Here is a 26,138-nt window from a genome sequence, read left to right on the forward strand (position 1 = left end):
TCGGGGTATTAATCCGTTGGACGTAGCGTGTCGCGAACACGACATTGCGTACTCCCGGAGCAACGAACTCACCGACAGACACGCAGCTGACAATATACTCGCTGCGGAAGCGCGAAAACGCATTACAGCGAACGATTCGACTTTTGGAGAAAGAGCTGCTGCAGCAACCGTTTGGGCAGCTATGAAGACTAAGATGAAAATCGGTATGGGCTTGAAAAAGAAAAAAAGAGATAAAAAGAAAAAAAGAGATAAGAAGAAAAGAACGAGTAAACGAATACTTCCGGTAGCGAAACGCGGAGGTGTTTTACCCATTCTACCGCTGTTGGGAGTTCTTGGGTCGTTGGTCGAAGAGCGGCGGGAGTTGTGAAAGTTGTGAATGATAACAAGGCAGCGCAGCGTCAGCTGAAAGAATTTAAACGTCATAATCGCGTCGTGGAAGGTCATGAAGTTTATCTCGCTCCATACAAGCCTGGACAAGGAGTTTCGATTAAAAAAAAAAAAAAAAAAAAAAAAAAAACCGTCAAAAAGACGTTAAAAATGCCGAAAGGTGTAACTACCAACATACAATTATTACAGCTAGCAAAACGTATGCGCATTCCATACTTTAGAAGAATTTTCATGTGTACGGCATTACCAACGGCTGGAGCATATCAAAACGAGAGTGGTATTGTAAATTTAGATAATGCTGAAGGATTGGTTACACACTGGGTGGCATACGCAAAGAGGGGAAATCGCGCTATATACTTTGATAGTTTCGGCAATCTTAGACCGCCGAAAGAACTAGTGCAATATTTAGATGTAAAGCGGATCGAGTACAATCACACGCCTTATCAATGTTACGATCAAAGCAACTGCGGTCAACTGTGTTTGCGTTTTCTCCAAACAGTTAATAATTTAAAGACTAACATTGTGCAATTTAACTCGGTATTCGTTTCAACATGTCACTAACGTTTACGCTAACCGGCAAGAGTAGCATCCTCGCGGTAAGCTATTTTGCAGCCGTAGATTTGAGCGATGGCGATTACGAGCTCGGCCTCACAGATTTTGAAACATATTATACCATACCTAATGTAAATGCGTCGAATAACAAATTTTACTATGACAAAGACGACAAGGAAATTATGATTATGAAGGATCGTATGAATTGCGTGATATAGATAGATATTTGAAACGAGCAATTTTACAATCTCATCCTGATGTTGCGGGAAAGAGGACGCTTCGCAAAGAAGATGAAGACGAGAGCGAATATCCGCTGATGATTTGTGCTAACAATAATACAATGAAGAGCGAGATTATGTGTGCTTATCGGATAAATTTCATTAAACCTAACAACATTGGATCGCTGTTAGGATTTTCATCGCGTCGTATTCTTGAATCGCGATTGTGGCATCAATCGGATGTACCTATAAATATCATAAACGTAAACATTATTTGCATAGAATGTAACGTGACTGCAGGTGCGTACACACGATACATAAATTTTCGCCGAGGGTACCACCAGAATATAAGATATCGGAAACGCCTGCACAGATCATTTACCTTCCAATCGTTGCACGGAGCATTACTGATTTGACGATTCGCATTGTGGATCAGGACGGTCAATTACTCGATTTTCGCGGAGAGGAGATTACCGTTAGATTACACGTACGAAGACGATAACGTGAGATGCTCGTGTTGAATGAGCAGGTGAAGGACACAATTTTTACACCAATCAAGAATATTCGACCGTGTGACATAAATTGTACGACAGTTAAAAATATTTGATTGTCTGATAAAAAGAAACTCTCCGCGTCAAACGTTGAATTTTTAAAATCATAGGGATTTGTCGTTCGAAATATCTAAGATGTCTAACATCTTGAACATTGGAGGCGAGCCGATCTTTGACGACAGCATCGTCAAGATTGAGATTCACACATACAATCTGTACGCCAATACCACTTTTAGATACAGCGACGAAATAAGGATACCCATACAACAACAGGATTTATACACGTTACCATGTGAAAGTTTTCTCTATGTCGAAGGAAGATTGGTGATGAAGAAGAAAGACGATAAGGATAAGAATAAAAATGTGATAAATCTCAGAAATAATCGCGTGGCGTTCATGTTTGATGAAATTCGATATGAACTCAACGATGTGGAAATTGATCGGAACAGAAACGTTGGAATAACCAGCACCCTCAAAAACTATGTCTCATTATCATATGACAAAGCAGTAATTATGCAGAAGGCAGGATGGGAATTTTTGTATAACCTACCGGAAGGATACTTCAACTTTTGCGTACCGCTTAGTGTATTATTGGGCTTTTGCAAAGATTACAAACGCGTGATTGTTAACGCTCGTCACGAATTGATCTTGATACGAGCGCGCAACAATAACAATTCTATCGTTGGAAATTCTACAGCTCAATCGGAAATTGAATTATTTAAAGTGCAGTGGCAAATGCCGCATGTTACGTTAAACGAAGTCAACAAATTATCTTTGCTGCGAGCTTTGGAAAGTGGACAATGTCTGAGTATGAGTTTTCGCTCCTGGGATCTGTATGGGTACCCTTTGCTGCAGAGTACGACGAAACATTCATGGGCTGTCAAAACTGCAATTCAGCTCGAGAAACCGCGCTTCGTTATCTTTGCACTGCAGACAAGTCGAAAAAATATCATGTCTTAAGATGTTACAATCTTTGACGACTGTAATTTGACCAACGTAAAACTTTATCTAAACTCTGAATTTTATCCAAATGACGATTTGAATTTAGATTTTCATAAATCTAGATATGCAATGACATGTATCGACGTTTTGGTAAATCTTATTATGGATATGAGTGTGAAACGCTGCTCAACTTAATCACATTCCTGGAAAAAGGACCTTTTGCGGTCATTGACTGTTCGCGACAAAACGAATCCGTCAAGAGTGCTACCGTAGATGTGCGCATAGAATTTGATTGCAAAGAGAATGTTCCCGCAAATACTACCGCTTATTATCTTATTTTACATGATCGTGTAATTGAATACTGTCCGTTGTCCAACGTAGTGCGCAAAATCATGTAACATCAACTGATAGAAACTGAGATATTTAGTATTAAAGTACAGTCTTGAAGAGTTACTCATAATGATCGTACCGACATTTGTGGATCTGCAAGGATTTATTGTCAATAAAAGATTTGTCGTAAAGGAAGTGGCGGTACTGAGAAAAGAAGCCGTTCTCACGCATTACATTTTTGCTAGCCCCATGCCATGGCGTGTTCTTACAAAATCCGACAAGTCTTGCGCTTCTTGGTTGATTGCTTATCATCATGGATTGCGATGGAAGGACGGGATGATATCGTACAACATGGCGAAACATCTGATTACATCTGCTGTGTGTAATATGGAAGATGATGACAGAAAAACTATCGTATACATTAAGGGACTTCAGAAACAAGAATGGTTAACGAACATGCTCGATATCGATGATGGTATATATATCAAGACATTGGATGCAGATTACGAAGACATTGAATCTTTGAATAATCTAGATGTTAGTAATACTATACGATGTGAAAAACATGTTAAGAATTGTGCTTTACAAAATGTATTTAAAATATTTAACTGGTGGTTGCAACACCAAAATAATTGCGAAATTTTTTCAAAATAAAGAAAGATAAAACGCAATAAAATGTTTATTTCTACCTTTTCCTGTACATATAAGATATATAGTGTATGATGCAGTTTGATAACGGTTTGATAGCTGTACGATGCGGTTCGATAGCTGTACGATACAGTTTGATAGCGGTTTAATAGCTGTACAAAGCAGTTTGATAGCTGTATATCCAGTTTGATAGCGGTTCAATAGCTGTACAATAGCGGTTCAATAGCGGTTTCATAGTGAATCGATAGCTGTATAATACAGTTTGATAGCAGTTCTTTATCTGTATGATGTAGTTTGATAATGGTTCGATAGCTGTATGATGCAGTTCGATAGCTGTATGATGCAGTTTGATAGCTGTATGATGCAATTTGACAACGGTTCGATAGCTGTATGATGCAGTTTGACAATGGTTCCATAGCTGTATGATAACGGTTCAATAGTGGTTCAATAGCTGTATGATATGGTTTGATAACAGTTGAATAGTGGTTAGCAGTTCTTTATTTCGACTGAAGTGTTGACCGAGGCGTTGACCGAGGCGTTGACCGAGACAGCATCATATAAGACGATCTCGTTGATAAATCACGTACGTTTTGTTAGACAATGGTGAGTGCAGATAAAAAATTCTACGAACCTGACGCGGCTGTGAACATGCTTTTTTCAAATTTATTTCTCAAGTGATTCAATTATGGTTTGATAAATATGTTCGGCTGCTGTACGATGTGGTTCAATAGTTCGATATATGATGCTGTTCTATAGACGTATAATGCGGTTTGATAGCGGTTCAATTGTAGTTCAATTGTGGTTTAATAGATGTGGTTTGATGGTGCAGTTTGATGCAGTTGATGTATATGAAGTGATTCAATATGATACATTTATACTCTTTATAATGTTGTTTTAAAATGCTTTACTTCGACGAAGACGTTGACCGAGGCAACATAATATAAGACAATCTCATCGTTCTTCTTAGACAATGCTGCAGTGGTAAGCGCTGATAAAAATTCTACGAAGTTGACATGGCTTTTTCAAATTTATTTCTCAAGTCACGTACATCTTCACTATATAATGATGGGGTCTGCTCCTTAACGTTAGTTTGGATCAAAAGTCTTCTTGCTTGTGTCGAATAGAAGTGCCAGCAACATGCCAAATTTCCATCATAGATTGCGTATCGAGTATCCGGTAGTTGGTGTATGTGAACATTATAATATATAGTTTAAATTGCGAACTTACGTTATGCTGCAAGTATAATATTTTAAGTTTAATTTTTAGTATGTATTTCTTGGTGATACCCATTATCCGAACGTCACAGATTTATGCTCAAATAAATATTAGAATACCAATCGCAAGGCATAGGACTCTGCATCTCCACGAGATGATGTCAATTAGAGCACCTCTTGGTGATCAGGTATGTTTTATTATTTACCATATTTTTATATCTTTTAAATTATTTTCAAATTATTTTTAAAAGTTATAATATTTTAAAAAATGCTATTTTTAGCCCTCGTAGCAATTTGATACAGCTCCAGCGCAGCGTGATTAAATTAAAAATATCTTTTTTCAGCCGTATTTTGGTATGGATGAAATCCGTATACCGGGGTTTATGAACATACAGGCAGCACGGTTGACACGATACTTTCGCCGAATTGACCAATGGCGAAATAATGAAAACGTTGAACTTATGTTTGAGTGCCCTGACGGATGAGGTCTGAGGAGACTCTTTGACATGGAGCCGCTGTATGAGAATAATCAAGAAATCTGGGAATAATTCCATTTTTTAATCCTTTATTACTTTTATTTACTTTTATTATTTTATTATACTTTTTATTATATTTTTATACTTTTATACACGCATGGTAACATTTTAGAATACATTTTTTATATTATACTTTTATATTATACTTTATATACTTTTTAAACTTTATATTATACTTTTATATTGTGCATTTTATATTATACTTTATACTTTATATAAATATGCTTTTACATTTTCAAATATATAAATTTATACATATACTATAATTAATTAAAATTATTTTCCTTCTTTAAGAATATCGCAATCCCTCTCCCCCTCGCCTTCAGTTCTTCTAACATTTTTCATGTATGTTAACTTTATTAGTTTACTTTATAAACTTTATGTTTCAATATAAATTATTCATAAGAACTTCTTTTAATTTTTTAAATTGCATTATACTTAAGTTGAATTGAAAAACAATTATAATTATAGTTATAATATTATCAAATATAAATTTACATAGATAAAGTGCGATGGGCGGGAACGTATATATGTGACTGCGTATGAAAGAATGAATGAAAGAGAAAGAGAGAATGATAAGACTACATGGTTGAAGATATCACGTACAGGTGACAAAGATATTCAGTAGAAGGAGATCGCGAGCATCGCGGCGATGGCTGCTGAAAGGGATCACGTATGGGTAAGAGAGATAGATTCGTAACAGAGGGAGAGCGCGAGCACCGCAGCGATGGCTGCAACGGCGGCGGTCGCGGACCCCGATTCCCCCTCTACCGGTCGCGGACCCGAAAATCCCGCATTAGCAATTCCCGCGCCGCATGACCCCCCCCCCCCGATCCGCGTGACGACATGCCTTCGCGCGTCTACAAGTTCCCCCCGCACACTCGCTCCCCCTCGGAGCACCTGGGTTAGAACCGGCTTAGTATCAACTACTCTCGACCCTCCTCTCCTCCTATCTCTCTCGAAGAACTCAGTGTTCCTCGACCCTCCTCTCCTCCTATCTCTCTCAAAGAACTCAGTGTTCCTCGACCCTCCTCTTCTTCTACCTCTTTCGAAAAACTCAGTGTTCCTTGACCCTTCTCTCCTTCTACCTCTTTCGAAGAACTCAGTGTTCCTCGACCATCCTCTCTAACCGATTCATCTCATGCTTTCCCTTAATACTCCCCGATCAGTTCCCCTGAACCCAAAGAAATTCCATCCCCACCTTCTCCTGCACCATCAATAGAGTTAATCGACGAATTTGAGCAAGTCCCACCCTCGTCACTATCATTATGATGGGACTCAAACATCTCTTATCGAAATATTAGATTTCCACTTAAAACAGACCCCATATTTCAATCTCTCCGCGATTTTGCAATTAACCCAAACGCTATAGATCCAGAAGTTTTATTAGACATTTTACCTGCACTCACTTCCACAGATCCCATCCTCGTTTTCACTCCCCATTATTATAACCCCTTTGCCGTATCCTCAGATTTTTTAAATAACTTTTTTCCTACTTCCACGGTTATTATTGAAGAAATAAGATAATATACTAAACGTTATACTCATGTCGGCCGAATCACATTAGTTTTATCTAGAAATTGTTGTTAATCTAGTTTAAATTAATATATATATATATATATATATATATATATATATATATATACATAGATAAACATGATACATTCAGACCTCGACCTCATAACCTATGAACAAAAACCGATCTTAGCATTTTATTGTATAAACTCAGGTATTTGCGGGAATTCATTTGTAAACCTTATAATCTTGTGATTAATACTATTAAATATAAATATGTTGTTAAGTTTTAAATAGAGTGTTCATTATTTATATGAATTAGTAAACCACCTGCACTCCATTCCCTATTGAAGTAAACACCTGGTCAAGTCCCGAGTTAAAGTGATTAAATTCGGTGACTCGAAATTTGGACCTACGAGGGCACGACCTGAAAACGGGTTAGAGCGAGCATATCGGCACGTTGACCCGCCTTTTCACGTCATATAAGTGCGTCCAACCGAGGCACTCACCCTCAAGTTTATTGCGTGCCTACAGAAAGATTTAAAAACCCGTTACGTCCTCCCTTGCCTTAACTGCGTTCATACTCAAGTTTTTTCTGTTACACAACTAAATCCAAATTTAATAAGGCTGGACGTAACAGTTCTTTATTTAAATAAAATTCAAATGATATAAAAATTAAAATTTAATCATATCGTATTCATTGTATTATTAGTAGTAGTTGAGATCAAAAAGTAATTATTTACATAATTTAATATAATTTACATTATTATTTACATAATTTAAATAAAATATAAAAATATAAAAATGGTTTCAAAACAAATTATACGCCAAAATGATTTCGATAACATTGAAAAAAATAACATGACATTAAAGGAAATTACAAATACATATGTATTTACAAAAAAAGAAATTTTGAAGGATGTAGTTGAAGACGATACAAGTTTGTAAGTTGTAACGAACCTCCCGTCCACCGGCATCACCGACCGCGCGCGGTCCGGCCGAACATCCGCTGGACCGCACAAACGGGCACCGGCCCGTCCTAATCGCCCGCAATAAAAAGCGTTGAGACGAGGCATCGTCTCCGCTCCGCGTATTTCCCCGCACGCACCCAACCTCCACGGGAGGGGAGCGAGTGCGGGGAAACCCGAAGATCCACGAGGATCCCCGATCCTCCACCCGAGCGGGTATAAAAAGCTGCGACACTTCTCGCTCCGACCGTACGCTGGATTCCGATCCTAACTAGAGTACGCTCCTGAGAAACTTCCTGCAATCAGTAATTAGGGTAGAGTGTTCTCTGCCTTAACCAAGAGCTCTCGGTACCGCTCGCATTCTAAAACTCCTAGTTCATCTCCGTAGCAGAGGGTAGAGCGTACTCCGCCTTCGCCGAGAGTTCTCGGCTACGGACGTTCATAAAATCGGCCGATCACCCGGCTCGAACACAACAGGGGTGGAGAGTTCTCCCTCGAGAGATCTCGAGATCGACTGGCGTTTTCTCGATCACCAGAGAAATCACCGCACGGCATAACACCCCGCGCTTCACGCCGCGTACCGCGCGCCACCAATCTCGAGGGACCGGCAATTACCACCCGCCATACCGCTCGCCTCACCGCGCCACGAAACACCGCTTCACGCGCCAGGGCATTGCCCGCCGGCCCGTCGCCGCACACCGCGACCGTCACCGAGCTAGCTACGCGCCCGACAGCAAACAGCTGTTTCGGCCCGCGACGCGCGACTTACACAAACACACATACACACACTACACCTGTAAATACACATTCCGTCGAACGACTCACGATACACACCGACACACTGACGCATTGTAAATAGCCTGTACATAGCCACGATTTTATTAAATATATCTATTCTTTATTACGGAAAAGCTGAGTCTATTATCTCAGGGACCTTCCTACACCCGATCCTAGCAAATTAGCCCGAGTAGGAAATACGGTCCGTTACAAAGTATACAACTTTTTAAAACTATAAAACACGCACGTGCGTTTGCATGCGTATATGATGCAAGTACATGTGTGTGCGTACGTCCGTACAAGCATGCGTGCGCGCGTACATATACGTATACACGTACACATGCACATTTATTAATTTTAATCAAACACTTTTATTTGAATAAAAATTATTTTTTCCATTATAGTGAAATAACAGCTTATGTGAGGTCAATATTTTAAATAAAATCATCCGGAAAAAATGGCAAGAAATGGCATTTTTTTAATTTCATTCTTAGTAATAGTGAAGATACGATACAGGTCATTGCATGGAATGATTTGGCCTTCAAATACGCAAATTTAATAACAAAAACAGAACAAGTAAGATATTTTCCCACACACACACACACACACACGCGCGCGCGCGCGCGCGCACGCAACGTTAAAAATAATAATTAAACAAATAATAAAAAATAAACTTGAGATAAATAAAAATAAACTTGAGATCAATACAGTTAGCCAAATAATAATTTAAATAAATTACTAAATTGCAGGTTTATACGTTACAAAAAGTAGTACCTAAACTTTTTTTTAAAAAAGAGTTTTTACATAACGCATTCTTTTCATTCGAATTACTCATTCGACCTTGTACAATTATTATACATTTAGGAATTTATAAAATCCCACAACAAATAGAAGAAATATTAATAAAACTTAATATTAATATAACTCAATCACAAATTTTATAAAATATTTATTAAAATATTTTAATTTAATTTCAGAAATGAATTATTATATGAAAATAATTTTTGTAAAATCACTAAATCAAAATTTTTATATTGGAGCAATTACGGATGGCTATTACAAACTTTGCGTTTTAGTAACAAATAACGGTGATTTTGAAAAAGAGTTTACTTACGGTTCAAAATTAAAAATAACGGGAAGAATGAGAGTATCTGAAAATAAGCCACCATATCTTTCGGTTTCTACTACAAGTAATGTTAAATTACTTGATAAAGAAAAAATGCCATTTGTAGAAACTTTAAACGGATATCATCCAATACCATAAAGAATATTCATTATTAAATTTATTAATTATTATTATTATTATTACTATTATTATTATTATTATTATTACATCAGCAGAATTCAATTAGATTAAATATAATGTTTTAATTTAAATTATTTGTTTTTAGCATATTTACCTTAGCGTTTTGGATTTCGGTTTTAAATTTTACATTAAATAAGAGTCTCTCTCCAGCCAGTGGAATTAATTCTCTTATTGTTTCTTGATCTAGAATAAAAAATATTTCTTCAGTAATTTTTTGATCTGTAAGTAGAATACCCAATTAAAGCAAAATTACTTTTACACAACAAAATGTTAATTACAAGAACAACAATATAATACTTTTATGTCTTTTATGGCTATATCTCTTTCTGTATGGATTGTACGCGCCGTCCGCAAGTAACTTGAACTATTCTATACGTGCTCGATAACTCCTGCGCACGTCGATACTAATTTTTTAATTTAGTACAATTTATTTAATTTTAGTATATTGTGACGTGGCGCGTACGGCGCGCGCGTCACAAGGGCATAAGACCGACCGAGGGGGTTCGGTCGGGGGCGACTCCTCGCCGAGCCGGGGGGGATGTGGCTGTTATTCTATTTTATTTTGATTTTTAGCTTCCGCGATACCGTTTTGAGATTGCAATTGACAATCATTAAAGTAGAGGCGCCGAGTGTGGGCTAATCTGAAGAGTGTTCTAAGGACGACGGAAGAGCAGCCGTCGTGGGAATTTTGCTGGGGACACTCGACAGTAGAAGGAGCGCCCCTCAAGGAGTTTCCCCGCCGAGCCGTGCATCGAGCCCCGCAGAGCGTTGCCGTCCCTGAGTTAAGGATACCGACCGCGCCGAATGACAGCGCGGAAACACGACGGCTCCCAGCAAGGATCACGCCGTGGGCACGCGTCACCGGGCTGCGGACCGGAAGAGCGGCCACAGCCATGTAAACCGCCAGCCACCATGATCGGATTGGTCGCGGCCTGGCCAGCCGGACCTACCGAAACGGCGGACAAAGGGATCGCACTGCTGGAGCACGTGGTCATCACGGACCTTTCGAGAAACGGAGCAGCGCGGCGCTGGATCGAGGATCACGCGGAGTCACGTGGATCCATCTACCGATAATCAAAGAGCGTTCGCGCCTGCGCGACGGCTCGAGCCGGCCGGGGCGGGACAGGGGCTCCTCACTGTTCGGTTGACGGCGTGATAAGGCGTATCTGCGGACGAGCCCCTACGATCGACTCCGACGGACAAGGATCTGGAGATTGTTGTAAGGCCATCACTCGGCAGCCACGCGGAATTTAGTAAGATTCGGTAAGGCGGTCGACTTTCGTGCGGGACCGGATAAGGGATACCGTTTGTCGGTGATCCCGAATCCGATACCGTTTTGCTGTTACTGATTTATTAGTGTGAAGGACTCGAAGTACTAAGTAGAGTCTCGTGGCCGCACGAAAGATCGGACCGACCGGCCCGAATATTTAATTGTTAAGTAAGTCCCTCTCGGACAAAGCCGGTACCGACAGTCATCTTGTAATTAAGAATTGATTTCTTTAGTACCGCGAATATCGATCTAGACTATTATAATTATTGTGATTGACAAAGCGGAGAGCCTCGACGGCCTCCCGCTTCGTAGGGAAAGAACGAAGTTTCCGCATTCTCTCAGTGCCGACTTCCGGTTTCCGTCTGAACCATATCAGTGAATTTATAGAAATTTTATTAAGTGAAATAAGATCCACAATTGTCGTCGATACAGTACTTTTTTATCTCTTACTAAATATATATTAAATTGGATATTTAATTAACGATTGAGTACCGATTCTTTTCTACGACCTGCCTCGATCCGAACTCTCCACACCCCTCACGTACCAAAGAACCACGCCCCTCTACCCCTTCGAGAAAAGAGCCACCGGCATTAACGCTTCCTATCCGGCTACCGAATTATAGTTCGTTGTCGTGCGGCGCAGAAATCCGCGCCTGGCGCCCAGAAATTTAGAGCCTTTTTGGAGTTACCGTGCAAGCAGGCTACCGTTTCCGAAAGTTACCGATCTCGCGAGGAAGCGTTACCCGCGAATTGTTAGACAACTATTGTTAATTATTGTTAATTGGGCGTAGCCCCTCGGACCTGGCGGTTTCCGACGGAAAGCTACGTCGCAAATTTTGGCGCCCAACGTGGGGCCCACGCCGCCGTTACAGTAAAGTAATTAAGTTTAGAATCGGAGAACAGGCAGTCGTAGACGAGATATTATATTATTGAAATATTTGTGTTACTGTCTCTTTGTGTTTGACCTTTCTTTATTTGACGTTTGTTTCTTTGCTTACTCCGACCTTGGAGAGAATTATTTTTGTGCTATATATTGTCTTGCTCTCGGCTGACGAGTTGTTACTCCGACCTTGGAATCCCGGTGCCTACCGTGCGCGCGCCTTGTTTACGGTGTGCGCTTGGCTACCGCCTGCGCGACATTTAGTTACGCTCCGAGAATTTTTTTTTCTCTCTCTCTGTGTATCGCCTGTGGGAGAATTGATACAGTTTCAGTTTCAATTCAATTCAAGATTAACTTGATTTCTCGATACTTTTGTGCTATCGCCTACCGCTGTTTATTAAAAGCAGCGACTTATTGCTGTGAGATATTGGAGTCTTTGGAAATATCGTTGCGACTACTTTATTATTATCGTTAATATTGTTAAAATTCGTGCCCTTGGAAGTTGCCTTTTTGCTTGTCGTGAGCGTTTGCGTTGAGGTGGGGAATATTGAGAGAAAATGTTGTCAGCTGATGAGCTTCGATTCCGCGCGACCTTCGCTTTGTTTTCGTTTCGTGCGCTCGCGATACCTTACGTTCGGCCTCTCATTTGCGTGCTCGTGTTTACCTATCGAGTGACTTATTATTCCGCTTTTCTCTCGTATTTCGACCGTAAGGGCCGCTTTGTTTTTCGCGTTGAATGAGACATTGTGACTTACCGGAGAGTGCATCTTATTTCTCGCGCGTTAGAGGATTACCGCTGTCCCGGCTGATACCGATTTAAGGGGGATAAGTCACCGATCTTGCCCGTAAAAATACCATCAGAGAAAAAGATGGCAGATAAAGATCCGCATCAATGGATTCAAAAACTAACGGATGAGCAGGCGCGACAGCATTTGGCGGATCGAGGGCTCGATATCCGGGGAATATTGCCGGTTTTCCGGGCGCGTTTGACGCGGTATGAGGAGGCGATCCTCAGGGGGGCGACCCTCTCCGGGACACCCGATCCCGTGGAGGCCGTTAGCGATCCATTCGAGAACCTGGGAGCCGCGGAGCCGGGGCCTAGCATTCCGTCCCTTACTATTAGTGATTTCGGTGTCGGGAACCGCGTCGTGCGGTCGCCACCTGCGGAAAATAGTACCGCTAAAGGGGAGCACGGGGGGGTGGGCGCGAGGAAGCGAGAATACGATTACCCGTTTCCCCCAAGAGCGGATCCCGTCCCGTCGCATACCGGTCGACGCTCGCCGCGTACCTCGGCGGCCGACGCGTATAATTTAATGAGGAAGTGGAATCTCCATTTCTCGGGAAGTAAGAGATGCAGAGGCGTTTCTGACGCGTATCAAAGAGGCTCGCTCCATTCTTCCTGTTACCGATGCCGATCTGTTCAAGTGTTTGCCGATATTTATGTCTGATGCCGCGCTGTACTGGGTTCGATTAGAAAGTGATAATTGGCGAAATTGGCAGGATTTCGAGAGCGCGTGGCGCGTTCGATTTGGTGATCCCGACTACCAGTACGCTTCGGGAGGAAGTAATGCGGCGAACGCAGGGCGAGCAAGAATCCGCGGCGGATTATTTGACTCGCTTGCGTACGCTGCTCGCGAAGATGACCCCCGTGGTCGTTGCAGGAACAGTTGAGTTTTGCTTATCGAAACTTGTTACCGCGTTTGCGGCTCGTGGTCCAGCGACACGATTTTTCTTGTTTCCGTTCCATGGAGGAACTGGCCACGCGGATGAAACGAAATTACGCCGCGGAGAAAAGCTACCGACCCCCCCTTCTACCGGAACAGTCATTTTTCCCGGACCTGGCATACCACGCGCCGAAGGGGAAGGCTAGGAGCACAGGAACCGTCGCCGCGATAAACGCGACCAACTCGGGGGCGAGTGAGGGAAGAAAGCGAGCCACCAGGGCTTCCGCGGGGGTCGCCGCGAGCCCGTCGACGAGTATCCCCTTCGCTACACTGAGTGATACGGTATCGGCGGCGGCTGCCGCGTCCAACGATGTAAAATGTTGGAACTGCGAAAAGATAGGCCATCGCGCGCGAGATTGTTCGGAACCGCGGCGAACACATTGTTACCGTTGCGGTAAACGTGGTTATACCGTGAGAACCTGCCCGTCATGCTCGGGAAACGCGAGCGGGAGTCAGTAGAGCGGGTACCTGCGACTCCAAGCCAGAAAGACGAGACCCGAGCGATGAATACCGATACCGAAACATTAGGATACTCGTATGGCACCTTCGAGGACGTACCGCTACCGCCACTCCGATATTTTTATATTAAAATCCGCCAGTATACGCTCCCAGCGTTGGTCGATTCCGGATTGAATAGAACTCTTCTCGGCCACGAAGGCATAAAAATCGTAAGGACCTTAGGTCTCCAGACAGAACAAGAGAGGGGAGTACAGATCCGTACAGCCAACGGACAAATAACTACCATCCGCGAGACAGTTAAGTTACCGATAGAATTGAAGGAAAAAAATTTCGCGATGACCGTCGGATTATTATCGGATCTGGCGGTGCCATGTATTCTCGGGTTAGATTTTCTGTCGATATTTGGGGTGGGATTAGACTTTGCCAAGGACGAATGGTATTTTTCGGGGATACCAAAAATACGTTACCGTTTTGCTACCGAAGAGGCGTGTCGCGCGTGTTCCGGATTAGCGGAATTAACGGGGGACCAACAAAAACGGCTAGATTTTTTTTACGAACGTTACCGGAGCCATCGGAGAACCTAGGCGTTACCGAATTAATACAACGTAGAATAGATGTCGGGAATACTTCACCAATTAAGCAACGATGCTACCTTGTCTCGCCGAAAGTTCAGGAGGCCATTCGGGCGGAAGTAGATAAAATGCTTAATGCTGGAATAATAGAGCCGTCTTATAGCGAATGGTCGAGCCCTATAGTGATGGTAAAGAAACCAAACAGCAAATACCGGTTTTGCTTAGATTTTAGGAAAGTGAATGGCGTGTCGAAAAAAGACGCATATCCGTTACCGAACATGACCGGTATTTTAGATAAATTACGATCGGCGCGATATATATCGACTATCGATCTAAGTCAGGCATACTTCCAAATACCATTAGCGAAAGAAAGTCGTGAAATTACCGCCTTCAGCGTTCCCGGAAAAGGATTGTATCATTTTACCCGCATGCCGTACGGACTTACGGGGGCCCCGGCAACCTTCCAAAGGTTACTGGATCGTCTAATTGGGCCTGAAATGGAGCCCTTTGCATTCGCGTACTTAGACGACATAGTAATAGTCACTCCGACGTTTGACGAGCACGTAGCTTGGCTGCAGCGAGTAATAAGTAAAATAAAATCAGCAGGACTAACGATCAACCCCGATAAATGCGAATTTTGGAGATCGCAAGTAAGGTATCTCGGGTTTATTGTACAACAGGAAGGTTTAACGTAGATCCCGAAAAGACGCGCCCTATTTTAGAATACCCGGCACCGCATAACTTAAAACAGCTGCGGAGATTCCTGGGTATGTCTTCTTGGTACCGTAAATTTATACCGCAGTTCGCGACGCTTAGTCAACCTCTAACTAGCCTTTTGAAGAAAGGCAGGCGCTGGGAGTGGGGGGGAAATTGAGGATCGCGCGTTCGAACAGATCCGCGAACAATTAGTGACGACACCGACACTCGCATGTCCGAATTTTGAGTTACCGTTTACGCTACAGTTGCTACCGACGCGAGTTCGGTTGGTTTAGGAGCAGTATTAACGCAGAATATCGAGGGTACCGAACGAGTCATCGCGTTTGCTAGTCGCGTATTGTCCGATCCCGAAACGAAATATTCAGTCACCGAACAGGAGTGTTTGGCCGTGGTTTGGGCAATACAAAAATTTAGACCTTACTTAGAGGGATACAAGTTCACCGTTGTGACCGACCATAGTAGTTTGCGATGGTTACATAACCTTAAAAATCCTACTGACAGATTAGCGAGATGGGCTCTCGAGCTATTGGAATATGATTACGTGATAGAACATCGCAAGGGGGCACTCCACCATGTACCCGACGCGTTATCGCGTATATTCGAGGGAGAAAACGAGATCGTTGTGAACGCGGTGATGGACGTTGTAGATTGCGGGGACACGCGAGATGGGTGGTACCGGAAAAGATTTAAGGAAGTAGTTGCCGACCCCAAGCGGCATTGGAAAATTGTAGATAAGCAACTATATTTTCTGAGGGCACGACCGGTGATTTCCGAAATCATGGAAGACCTTGATCGATGGAAACTAGTGCTACCGCTAGAATCCCGCTCCGAGGAACTACGCGAATCGCATGACGCCCCACAGGCGGGACACTTAGGAGTTGAGAAAACTTATCAGCGTCTTGCTGTCTCTTATTTTTGGCCCAATATGTTCCGCGACGTCGCCAAGTATATTCGGGCGTGTGACACATGTCAACGCACTAAAGTCGAACAGGCTAGCCCTGCCGGATTGATGGGACGTAGAGTAGTGGAAGGGCCGTGGGTCGTAGTGGCCGCAGATATAGTTGGGCCGTTACCGCGAAGTAAGGCTGGGTTTCAATACTTGCTGGTTATTCAGGATCTGTTTACGAAATGGGTGGAATGTAAAGCATTAAGAGCAGCTACCGGTCCAAAAATTAGGGAAGCCCTAGAAGAATTAGTGATATCGCGATGGGGAACTCCGAAAATTCTTTTGACGGATAATGGTACCGAATTCATTAACAAAATTATGAAAGATTTCGCCGAGGAGAACCGGATTACGCATAGAACGGTACCACCATACCACCCGCAAGCGAACCTGGTGGAACGCGTGAATCGTATATTGAAAACCATGATAGTTGCATTCATTAAGAAGGATCATCGGGAGTGGGACCTACACCTAGCGGACCTCCGTTTTGCTTATAATACCGCCTTCCACTCGTCATTGGGAACATCTCCAGCGTTTCTGAATCTGGGACGCGAACTGTTACCGAAAGAGTTATTACGCGATCGAGATAAAGATGCTACCGAAATCGTTCCGGGTGATACCGCTGATTGGTCGCGACGAATGACAAAATTACAGATCATCCGACAATGGGTTACCGAAAATTTAGATGGGGCAAATCAAAGACAGGCACAGAGATACAATTTGCGTAGACGATCTCGCGTATTTAGAGTCGGCGATTTGGTTTTGAGGCGACAACATGTGTTGTCTTCGGCCGCACAGAATATAGCGGCAAAACTGGCACCAAAATTCCAAGGACCCTTAAAAATACGGCGAGTGATCTCTCCGGTAATCTATGAGTTAGAGAACCTAGAGGGATCACCCGTTGGAAAGAGCCACATCCAAGACCTTAAGCCTTACGTTGTTCCGGTTTCCGCTTGAATAGAAGTTACCGTCACCATGCTGAACGCCGATACGAGGCGCCTATGGCGCCAATTTTACGCCCGGCACTTAGCCGTCTGGAGGTTCGTCCGCCAGAACGACGAGGGATTCTGGGTGGATTTGGAGGAGACTGCGCAACTGGTCCGGGATGCACAGTGGACTAACCGGGGAACCGTAGTAAGGGAGTTTCCCCGAATGCGGAGTGTCGGGACGGAGGCCCGCACCGAGGGAAGCGACCGGGCCAGCCAGACACCGACACCGGGGCGAGGATGCGCCGCAACCCAGACCCCGAACGTCCCAGAAATATACCGGCCGAGACCGGCGGACCCAAGCCCACCGGCCCCGGAGGCCGAAGAGGGACGTACTCTGGGTTGCTGGAACTGCGACTCAAAGCATCACCGGTACACGGAATGCCGCCTGGCCCGCCGTCGGTCGTTCTGTTTTGGATGTGGTGAACGAGGAGTTACGGTGCGCACCTGTCACCGGTGCGGCCCCGTATACAGAAACCCACGCCCGTACACCGGCTCACGGGGACCGCGGGACCGGATCCAGGAACGATAGGCGCCTCTCCGTCTTCCTAACCCTTTTGGACTATCCTATAGTTTTTTTTTGTCTTTATGTTTGTGATACCGCTCGGCTGTGCCGATAACTTTTGTTTTGTTCGTTCCCGGCTACCGAAGTTTTATTATTTTGTACGATTTATAAAGATAGAGTAAACAGTATATCTTCTTACATTGCTGGAGTCACTGCACGATTTTTTTCCCCTTCCTTGTGTCGCTATGAGACACGGAGAATGCGAGACAGCTTTATGACGTTTAAACTGAATTTGGGAACTATACTGTCAGATCTGGGTAGAGTTTAGGAGAGGTTTGACTACTGGAGAAACTTCCTTTTGTTCTTGTTCTAATTATGAGGTTATCTGACAAAACGGTGCCTCCAATAGGTGAGAGCACATGAGCTGCCTGAGTGGTGGTCAACCTTGACTGCCGGAGCTCAAGACCTTTTTCGGTCCTCCCCAGGGAAGGAGGAGTTGTGACGTGGCGCGTCCGGCGCGCGCGTCACAAGGGCATAAGACCGACCGAGGGGGGTCGGTCGGGGGCGACTCCTCGCCGAGCCGGGGGGGATGCGGCTGTTATTCTATTTTATTTTGATTTTTAGCTTCCGCGATACCGTTTTGAGATTGCAATTGACAATCATTAAAGTAGAGGCGCCGAGTGTGGGCTAATCTGAAAAGTGTGCTAAGGACGACGGAAGAGCAGCCGTCGTGGGAATTTTGCTGGGGACACTCGACAGTGGAAGGAGCGCCCCTCAAGGAGTTTCCCCACCGAGCCATGCATCGGGCCCCGCAGAGCGTTGCCGTCCCTGAGTTAAGGATACCGACCGCGCCGAATGACAGCGCGGAAACACGACGGCTCCCAGCAAGGATCACGCCGTGGGCACGCGTCACCGGGCTGCGGACCGGAAGAGCGGCCACAGCCATGTAAACCGCCAGCCACCATGATCGGATTGGTCGCGGCCTGGCCAGCCGGACCTACCGAAACGGCGGACAAAGGGATCGCACTGCTGGAGCACGTGGTCATCACGGACCTTTCGAGAAACGGAGCAGCGCGGCGCTGGATCGAGGATCACGCGGAGTCACGTGGATCCATCTACGGATAATCGAAGAGCGTCCGCGCCTGCGCGACGGCTCGAGCCGGCCGGCGCGGGACAGGGGCTCCTCACTGTTCGGTTGACGGCGTGATAAGGCGTATCTGCGGACGAGCCCCTACGATCGACTCTGACGGACAAAGATCTGAAGATTGTTGTAAGGCCATCACTCGGCAGCCACGCGAAATTTAGTAAGATTCGGTAAGGCGGTCGACTTTCGTGCGGGACCGGATAAGGGATACCGTTTGTCGGTGATCCCGAATCCGATACCGTTTTGCTGTTACTGATTTATTAGTGTGAAGGACTCGAAGTACTAAGTAGAGTCTCGTGGCCGCACGAAAGATCGGACCGACCGGCCCGAATATTTAATTGTTAAGTAAGCCCCTCTCGGACAAAGCCGGTACCGACAGTCATCTTGTAATTAAGAATTGATTTCTTTAGTACCGCGAATATCGATCTAGACTGTATTATAATTATTGTGATTGACGAGCGGAGAACCTCGACGGCCTCCCGCTTCGTAGGGAAAGAACGAAGTTTCCGCATTCTCTCAGTGCCGACTTCCGGTTTCCGTCTGAACCATATCAGTGAATTTATAGAAATTTTATTAAGTGAAATAAGATCCACAATTGTCGTCGATACAGTACTTTTTTATCTCTTACTAAATATATATTAAATTGGATATTTAATTAACGATTGAGTACCGATTCTTTTCTACGACCTGCCTCGATCCGAACTCTCCACACCCCTCACGTACCAAAGAACCACGCCCCTCTACCCCTTCGAGAAAAGAGCCACCGGCATTAGTAACGCTTCCTATCCGACTACCGAATTATAGTTCGTTGTCGTGCGGCGCAGAAATCCGCGCCTGGCGCCCAGAAATTTAGAGCCTTTTTGGAGTTACCGTGCAAGCAGGCTACCGTTTCCGAAAGTTACCGATCTCGCGAGGAAGCGTTACCCGCAAATTGTTAGACAACTATTGTTAATTATTGTTAATTGGTCGTAGCCCCTCGGACCTGGCGATTTCCGACGGAAAGCTACGTCGCAATATTAATAAAGTGTATAAAATATTCGAAATTGCAGCAGATATGATAACGCTTTCGCGACAAAGCTACGTAAATAAGACGAACTCACGCAATATCGATGTGCGCAGTAGTTATCGAGCACGAACAGGATGAATCAAGTTAGATGTGGACGGCACGTACCGCCCATATAGAAAAAGATATGACTAAAATTCACCCTCGGTCTCATAAAACTGTAACAATTTCGCGAGATTTAGAAGAGGCACTCGCTCTCGATGTGTGTAATATTTGATAAATCGCGTATTTTATGGCGATAATAAGAACACTGAAGTTCTTAATAGTGCAGGATATTTTTCTTCGTAAGTGCGCGGTTGAGACTGACTGTCTTTGCGTTGTAATATTTGAGGCCTCCAAATTTTCCAAGAATTTTGCGAAATTCTACGTGCAAGGTGATTAGCATTTCCTAAGCTAAGTACCGCTGATCTACTCTGGTTTAGAGTGTGTGCTGCTCCGAAAGTATTGGCCGGTACACTCTGTATTTTCGGAGCAGCACGCACTTTAAACCGAAGTAAATCAGCGCCACTTAGCTTAGGAAATGCTAATTATCTCACACGTTGAATTTCGCAAGATTTTTGGAAAATTTGGGAAAATTTTCAAATATTACAACGCAAAGGTAGTTTCAACTGCGACATGATTTATATCTCAAATACTAATTCTAATACTAGTTCGCGAATACTCCGTTGGCACGAAACTTGTTCGTTTGTTCGTTGCCGAAAACGTGCGCCCTCAGTTAAAACTTTAATGGACAAACTAAATAAACGTAGTTTTTATATAAAATCTAAAGGTTCTAAAGCAATAGTGAAGCGAAGCACAAAAAAAACACGAACGGATGAACATCGTGCGATGAGCAATGCGACAAATGTTCGATTTTGTGAGTTAAGACAGAAGTAGAGAATGATTGCAACAAAGAGTGAAACAAAAAATTTTAAAAATAGGATGTAACGAACCTCCCGTCCGTCGGCTTCCATCGTCCGCGCGTGGCCCGACCGAACACCCGTCGGGCCGCTATACGGGCACCGGCCCGTCATAAAGACACGTCTCACATCGGAGACATCTCCGACGATCCGCGCACCGACCCTCCGCTCGCTCGATCAGCGGAGGAGAATGGGCACGAAGAAACCCGAACGCTCTCGGAACCTTACGAACCTCCACCCGGACGGGTATAAAAGGCCGTCCCGGTGGAGGACCAGGTCACTTCTCGACCGACCGTATTCCGGCAATTCTGTCCGCCCGATACGAAGAGAAGTCTCCCTTGATCAAGAAGTAGAGTGGAGCGTCTCCGCTTTCGGCAAGCGCTTTTGGCCACGATCAAATTCTATCTTTATCCTGAGCTCATCAGTCGAGGGTGGAGTGTTCTCCGCCTTCGCCGAGGCAGTCTCGGCCGCAGCTCATTCCATCCCGACACACGGCCCGGACACACGAGATCGAGAGTTTTCCGTCTCTCCCGAGTATTCTCGGGACCGGTGCCGTTCCCTAAAACACACGTCATCTTCAACGCGGGACGGGAAGTCATCGGCCGCGCATCCACGATCACCTGCGCCCCGCGTGAACACGGCTCCGCGCCCACCACGCCGCCCGCTCCCGCACCTCGCAACTTTCACTCGGCACAGCGGGATATTACCCGACCTCGCGCCGCGTACCCCGCCTTCGCCACCGAACACCGCCGCGGGTTCACGCGAACAGCTGACGCCGAAACGTCACGCTAGCCTGTAAATACTGCAAATATATCTGTACATATTCATTAAATATAATTATAAGGAATCAAAGACACCGTCGGGTACGATTCATTGCCTCAGGACCTTTCCTACCCTAGATCCCGGCGAGCTACGTCCGTGTAAGGAAAGCGGTCGTTACAAGGATATTATTAGTAACATAAAATGAAAATATTATACTTGCTCTTAAATGCTTGTACACTCAGGTCACTTAAACCCCAGCGCCTCAGTCGCTCGGACACAGGATCTTGTTTGATATGTTTCCTTTCTCCACTCATTTTCAGTGCCGTACACACTCACGGAAACCAATACAAAAACAAATATACACTCGTCACCGAAGCACGAATAAACTACTGTGCAAGGTCAAGCATTAAGCCCCTTGCACAATGCCAGGCAACAGGCAATAAGAACAAAAATAATGGAAAAGAGAAAGAATCTTCTCTCTTTTTCTCTTTCTTTATGCCCTGTTCCTATTGCCTGTTACCTGACATTGTGTGATGGCCTTTAATCGCAAGGTCGCTGTGAACTGTAGTTTGATTTGTTGCAGCAAGTAATTGAATTTGTTGGCAGCACAGATGTTTTAGTTAAGAAAACTGTTATGGATATATTTGTTGAATTTACTAACGATATCGTTGTTAACGCTAAACAATTTTGTAAACAGAACAAGAAGAGAAGAACAAATGAAATTTGTTACGCAGACAACGTATGATTTGTTAAAATGTAAAAAAATGGTTAATTGTTTGTAGTAATAGCAAATTTATTGTGTCCTTAACAAATCATAAATCTACAAATAAAAATTTGTACGTACAAAAGTATTTCTCTCAGTGAGGGATTACGAGCTTGAAATCCATAGAACCAATCTACGCCAGCATACCTTTTTTCTTTATTAAAATTATTGGGGATGTTGTGGCGTTCAGCAAACTCAAATGCTGCGCAGCGCACTTGAAGAGGTGTCTGTCCGTAGAACACTTTTGCTAACTTTATTAAAGTATCAGCCAACGCAGCTTCTTGGGCTGCTATAAAAATAGGCTTTCGACCCATTCTTGGCTCTGAAGAATTGTCTCTTGTCTTGAGTCTCTGCTGAATAGTGCTGAAGGGAATGTTCGATGCAGTCGCAGCCTGACGAGTGGGAATTCCAGCTTTTATTGTCCCGATAGCTGCTCTGAGCTCGTCTGAGGACCATTTTCCTCTTTCTGTTTTTCTTGCTCTACAACGAGGCATCTTAAATTGAAAATATAATTACAATTAATGATTAACAGAAAAGTTGAAATTTTAACCTAAAATTCCGGCGTTATTTCAAGACTGAAATGTCCATCAAATTGAACATATTTTCTATGTAAATTATGTATATTATTCATTTCTCACTGAGTTTGGATAAATTCTACCAAATTTGTGATATAAATATAGGTATATACATACCGCGATGTTCACGCTGTCACTCGACGTTTGCAGGCATGTGTCTGATGGTCAACAGGTTATATTGGACTGCAATTTCCCCGTGCAAGCGACTACCGTTACCCAAAAACCGAGTGTATTTGTTATATTAAATAATAATATATTTATACGATGTCATCGTTTTAATATAGGCGAAATGGAAGCTAAAGAAAAAGTCATAAAGAACGGTTAAATGTAATTTTAACTACTAAAAATTTCGCAGAACCCTTATTAAAAGTACATCGATTTTTATAAGAAAAAGGGCGTAAAATAAGAATCACCAGATTTTTATTAATTTATGTTGGTTTAATAGGGACGGCATAATAAATTACTCGATAATCATGTATATAAACGGATAGAGACAAAAAAGTTTGATATAACTGTTATATGTTTATGTAAACGGGTGACCGGCATTGCCTGCTGACCGTCATTCCCCCTTCTCCTCTAAAGTTAAATACTGAAAATAATATGGTAAATATACCGATCAGGGGAGCCCGCCCCGATGACCTTGGTCTTGACATATGTTGTCAAAGTCACCCTCCTGAGTAACCTTGAAAAGATTGTAGCCGTCGCTCGTCATTCGTTAAAAAGTTATTAACAAAACAAGTTTCATAAATACGACACATAATTATTCAGTATAGGAGTATATCAGATGAGTTTGCAACTTTCCACGTGTAGCGAGGTCCACCCTTCCTGCTTACAGAGCGAAACGACGTCCACGCCTGCACTTTACCACAAGGGTTTGCGACCCATTAGATTTGAAATTGTGGCCAAATAGCAAATTTAAAATGTTTGGGTTAGGTTGTGACCGGGGGATCGATCGACGGAATGTCGTGACCTAGTAATTATTTGGACTCACGTACCTGGATTTCTCTTTGACACGGTCGCCAGCTTCTTTAACCCGATAAGAAGCAAGGAGTGGCAGTCCGGTCCTTCCAATGCCCTCGGAATTGCTGTTGCTATGCGGGAAGACGCCGCCGTCGCTGCGCGTGTCGTCCCGGATGCTCTCGCTACGCTGCTTTGCTGGTCGCATTGGGCCTCGTATGCGTCGAACACACTCACTAATCTTTTATTTTTCCTTTGTTTCAGGTGCTGCTGCCGTCGCTGAGGATCGTCGTCGTCGCTGGATCACCACACGGGAACTTCGCCAGGTAAGTATGATTTTTAGGTTATGTTTTTAGGTTATGTTTTTACCCGCGGTCGCGTTTTTAACGAGGTGACTTTTCTTTCGCAGGATTCGGGCTCACCTTCAGGATGCACGAGAGAACAGGTAAGTAACTGCGCCTTAATGTTTATGAACACCCAGATAACACAAGGATATCCATTGTATGTTCAATGGATATCCGTTTCTGGACATTCGGACGTCCATTAAGAGTCCAAATAAGGTCCGTCGGACATTCGATGGACGTCCATATGATATACGTTTGGCACAACTTTGTACGTTCATAGAAAGTCCTTTAATGGACGTCCATGGGATATACGTTTGTCACAATTTCGGACATTCATAGAAAGTCCGAAATAAACCAAATTTTTGATCTATTATGGTTTGATTATTTCTTTTGGGCTTTTTTCAATTAAAGAGCTTGCTGCAATAGTGGGTTAATCCAAATTTTGTAAAAATTATTAATATAAAGCATGGACTGCGCATTTCCTGCAAAAAGCTCTTGAAAAGTGTCCGGCAGAAAGACAAAGAGGAGACATGGTCCGGGTCAATTTCTTTCTCTGTCTAGCGCCCATTATGCTACTGGTTAGACAGAGCCCTAATTTACACCGAGCACTTGGTACGCGTATCAAGTAGTGAATTTAAACTGATCAGCCAATGATTAAACACATTCACTAGTTATTTACTATTTGATACGCGTACCAAGTGCTCGGTGTAAACTAGGTCAGAGACTCGACAGCGCTTGACTCAGACCAATTGCTGTATTTCTCTTTTGGTCGGAAAAAGAAACGAAAAAAAACAAAAAAGAAAAAAAGAACAAGAAACGGAAATAAAAAAACGAAACGATAAAAAACGAAAAAGAAACAATAATATATTATAACAAATATTTTAAAAAATATCAATAATTAATAATGTTAATAATAAATAAAAAAATAATACGTATTATTTCATATTATATCTAAAAGTAGAACAATTAAAATAAACCTTTTGAAAATTAAAAATAATATAATTTATTATTATTTATAAATTAATGTTAATTAGAAATATTGTAAATAATATATATATATATAATTTACAATATTTCTTTTAGATTACGTAATAAAAATAATAAAGATAAATTATATAAAAGTAAGATCCAAGTGCGGACATAAATCAGATATCGAGCATAGGACGTTCTGAATAGAATATCCGTTTTAATTCCAATAATGGATATCCTATGAATATCTATTTTATGTCCATGGACATGCGGACCTAAATTGGACTTAAAATGGACGTTTTTGGAACATCCAGTGCTATTTGGGCAGTAACAAAACGGTTTATTAACAGGTATGATAATTGTTAAAGAAATGACACACACTCGTCCGCGGCGCTTATTCACACACGTGTAATCGAAAAAAGGACAGAGGGGGTTATTCCGCTTTATATCGCTCACGCACAGACGCGTGTTATCGATGTCGCACATGCGACGCGTGTGTATATGCTTTTACGTGTCGACACACGGAACGATCGCGCACGATGTTGCTCGTATCGTGGTTATCGCGCGAAAAGCTCCTGAGAGCTCTCACGGCTCGGTTTTATACCGCGTGGGGACATTTCCCCCACTCCGGTCGCATCGGCCAATCGCGCGTGGCGTCGGTC

General features: G+C 43.3%; 1 protein-coding gene across 1 annotated transcript; it reads left to right on the forward strand.

Moving 5' to 3' along the window:
* The first annotated feature begins 1,843 nt into the window (after positions 1 to 1,843).
* Positions 1,844 to 2,668, forward strand: LOC118647020. Its single transcript, XM_036291108.1, has one exon. It carries the CDS (start codon positions 1,844 to 1,846, stop codon positions 2,666 to 2,668), a length of 825 nt encoding a protein of 274 aa, XP_036147001.1.
* The last annotated feature ends 23,470 nt before the right edge of the window (positions 2,669 to 26,138 follow it).

Source organism: Monomorium pharaonis, chromosome 1 (assembly GCF_013373865.1).
Source record: "Monomorium pharaonis isolate MP-MQ-018 chromosome 1, ASM1337386v2, whole genome shotgun sequence".
Classification (NCBI taxonomy): domain Eukaryota; kingdom Metazoa; phylum Arthropoda; class Insecta; order Hymenoptera; family Formicidae; genus Monomorium; species Monomorium pharaonis.

What these genes read in the sequence shown, in the direction of transcription:
- LOC118647020 (XM_036291108.1), top strand. Translation starts at nt 1,844, where the DNA reads ATGTCTAACATCTTGAACATTGGAGGCGAGCCGATCTTTGACGACAGC.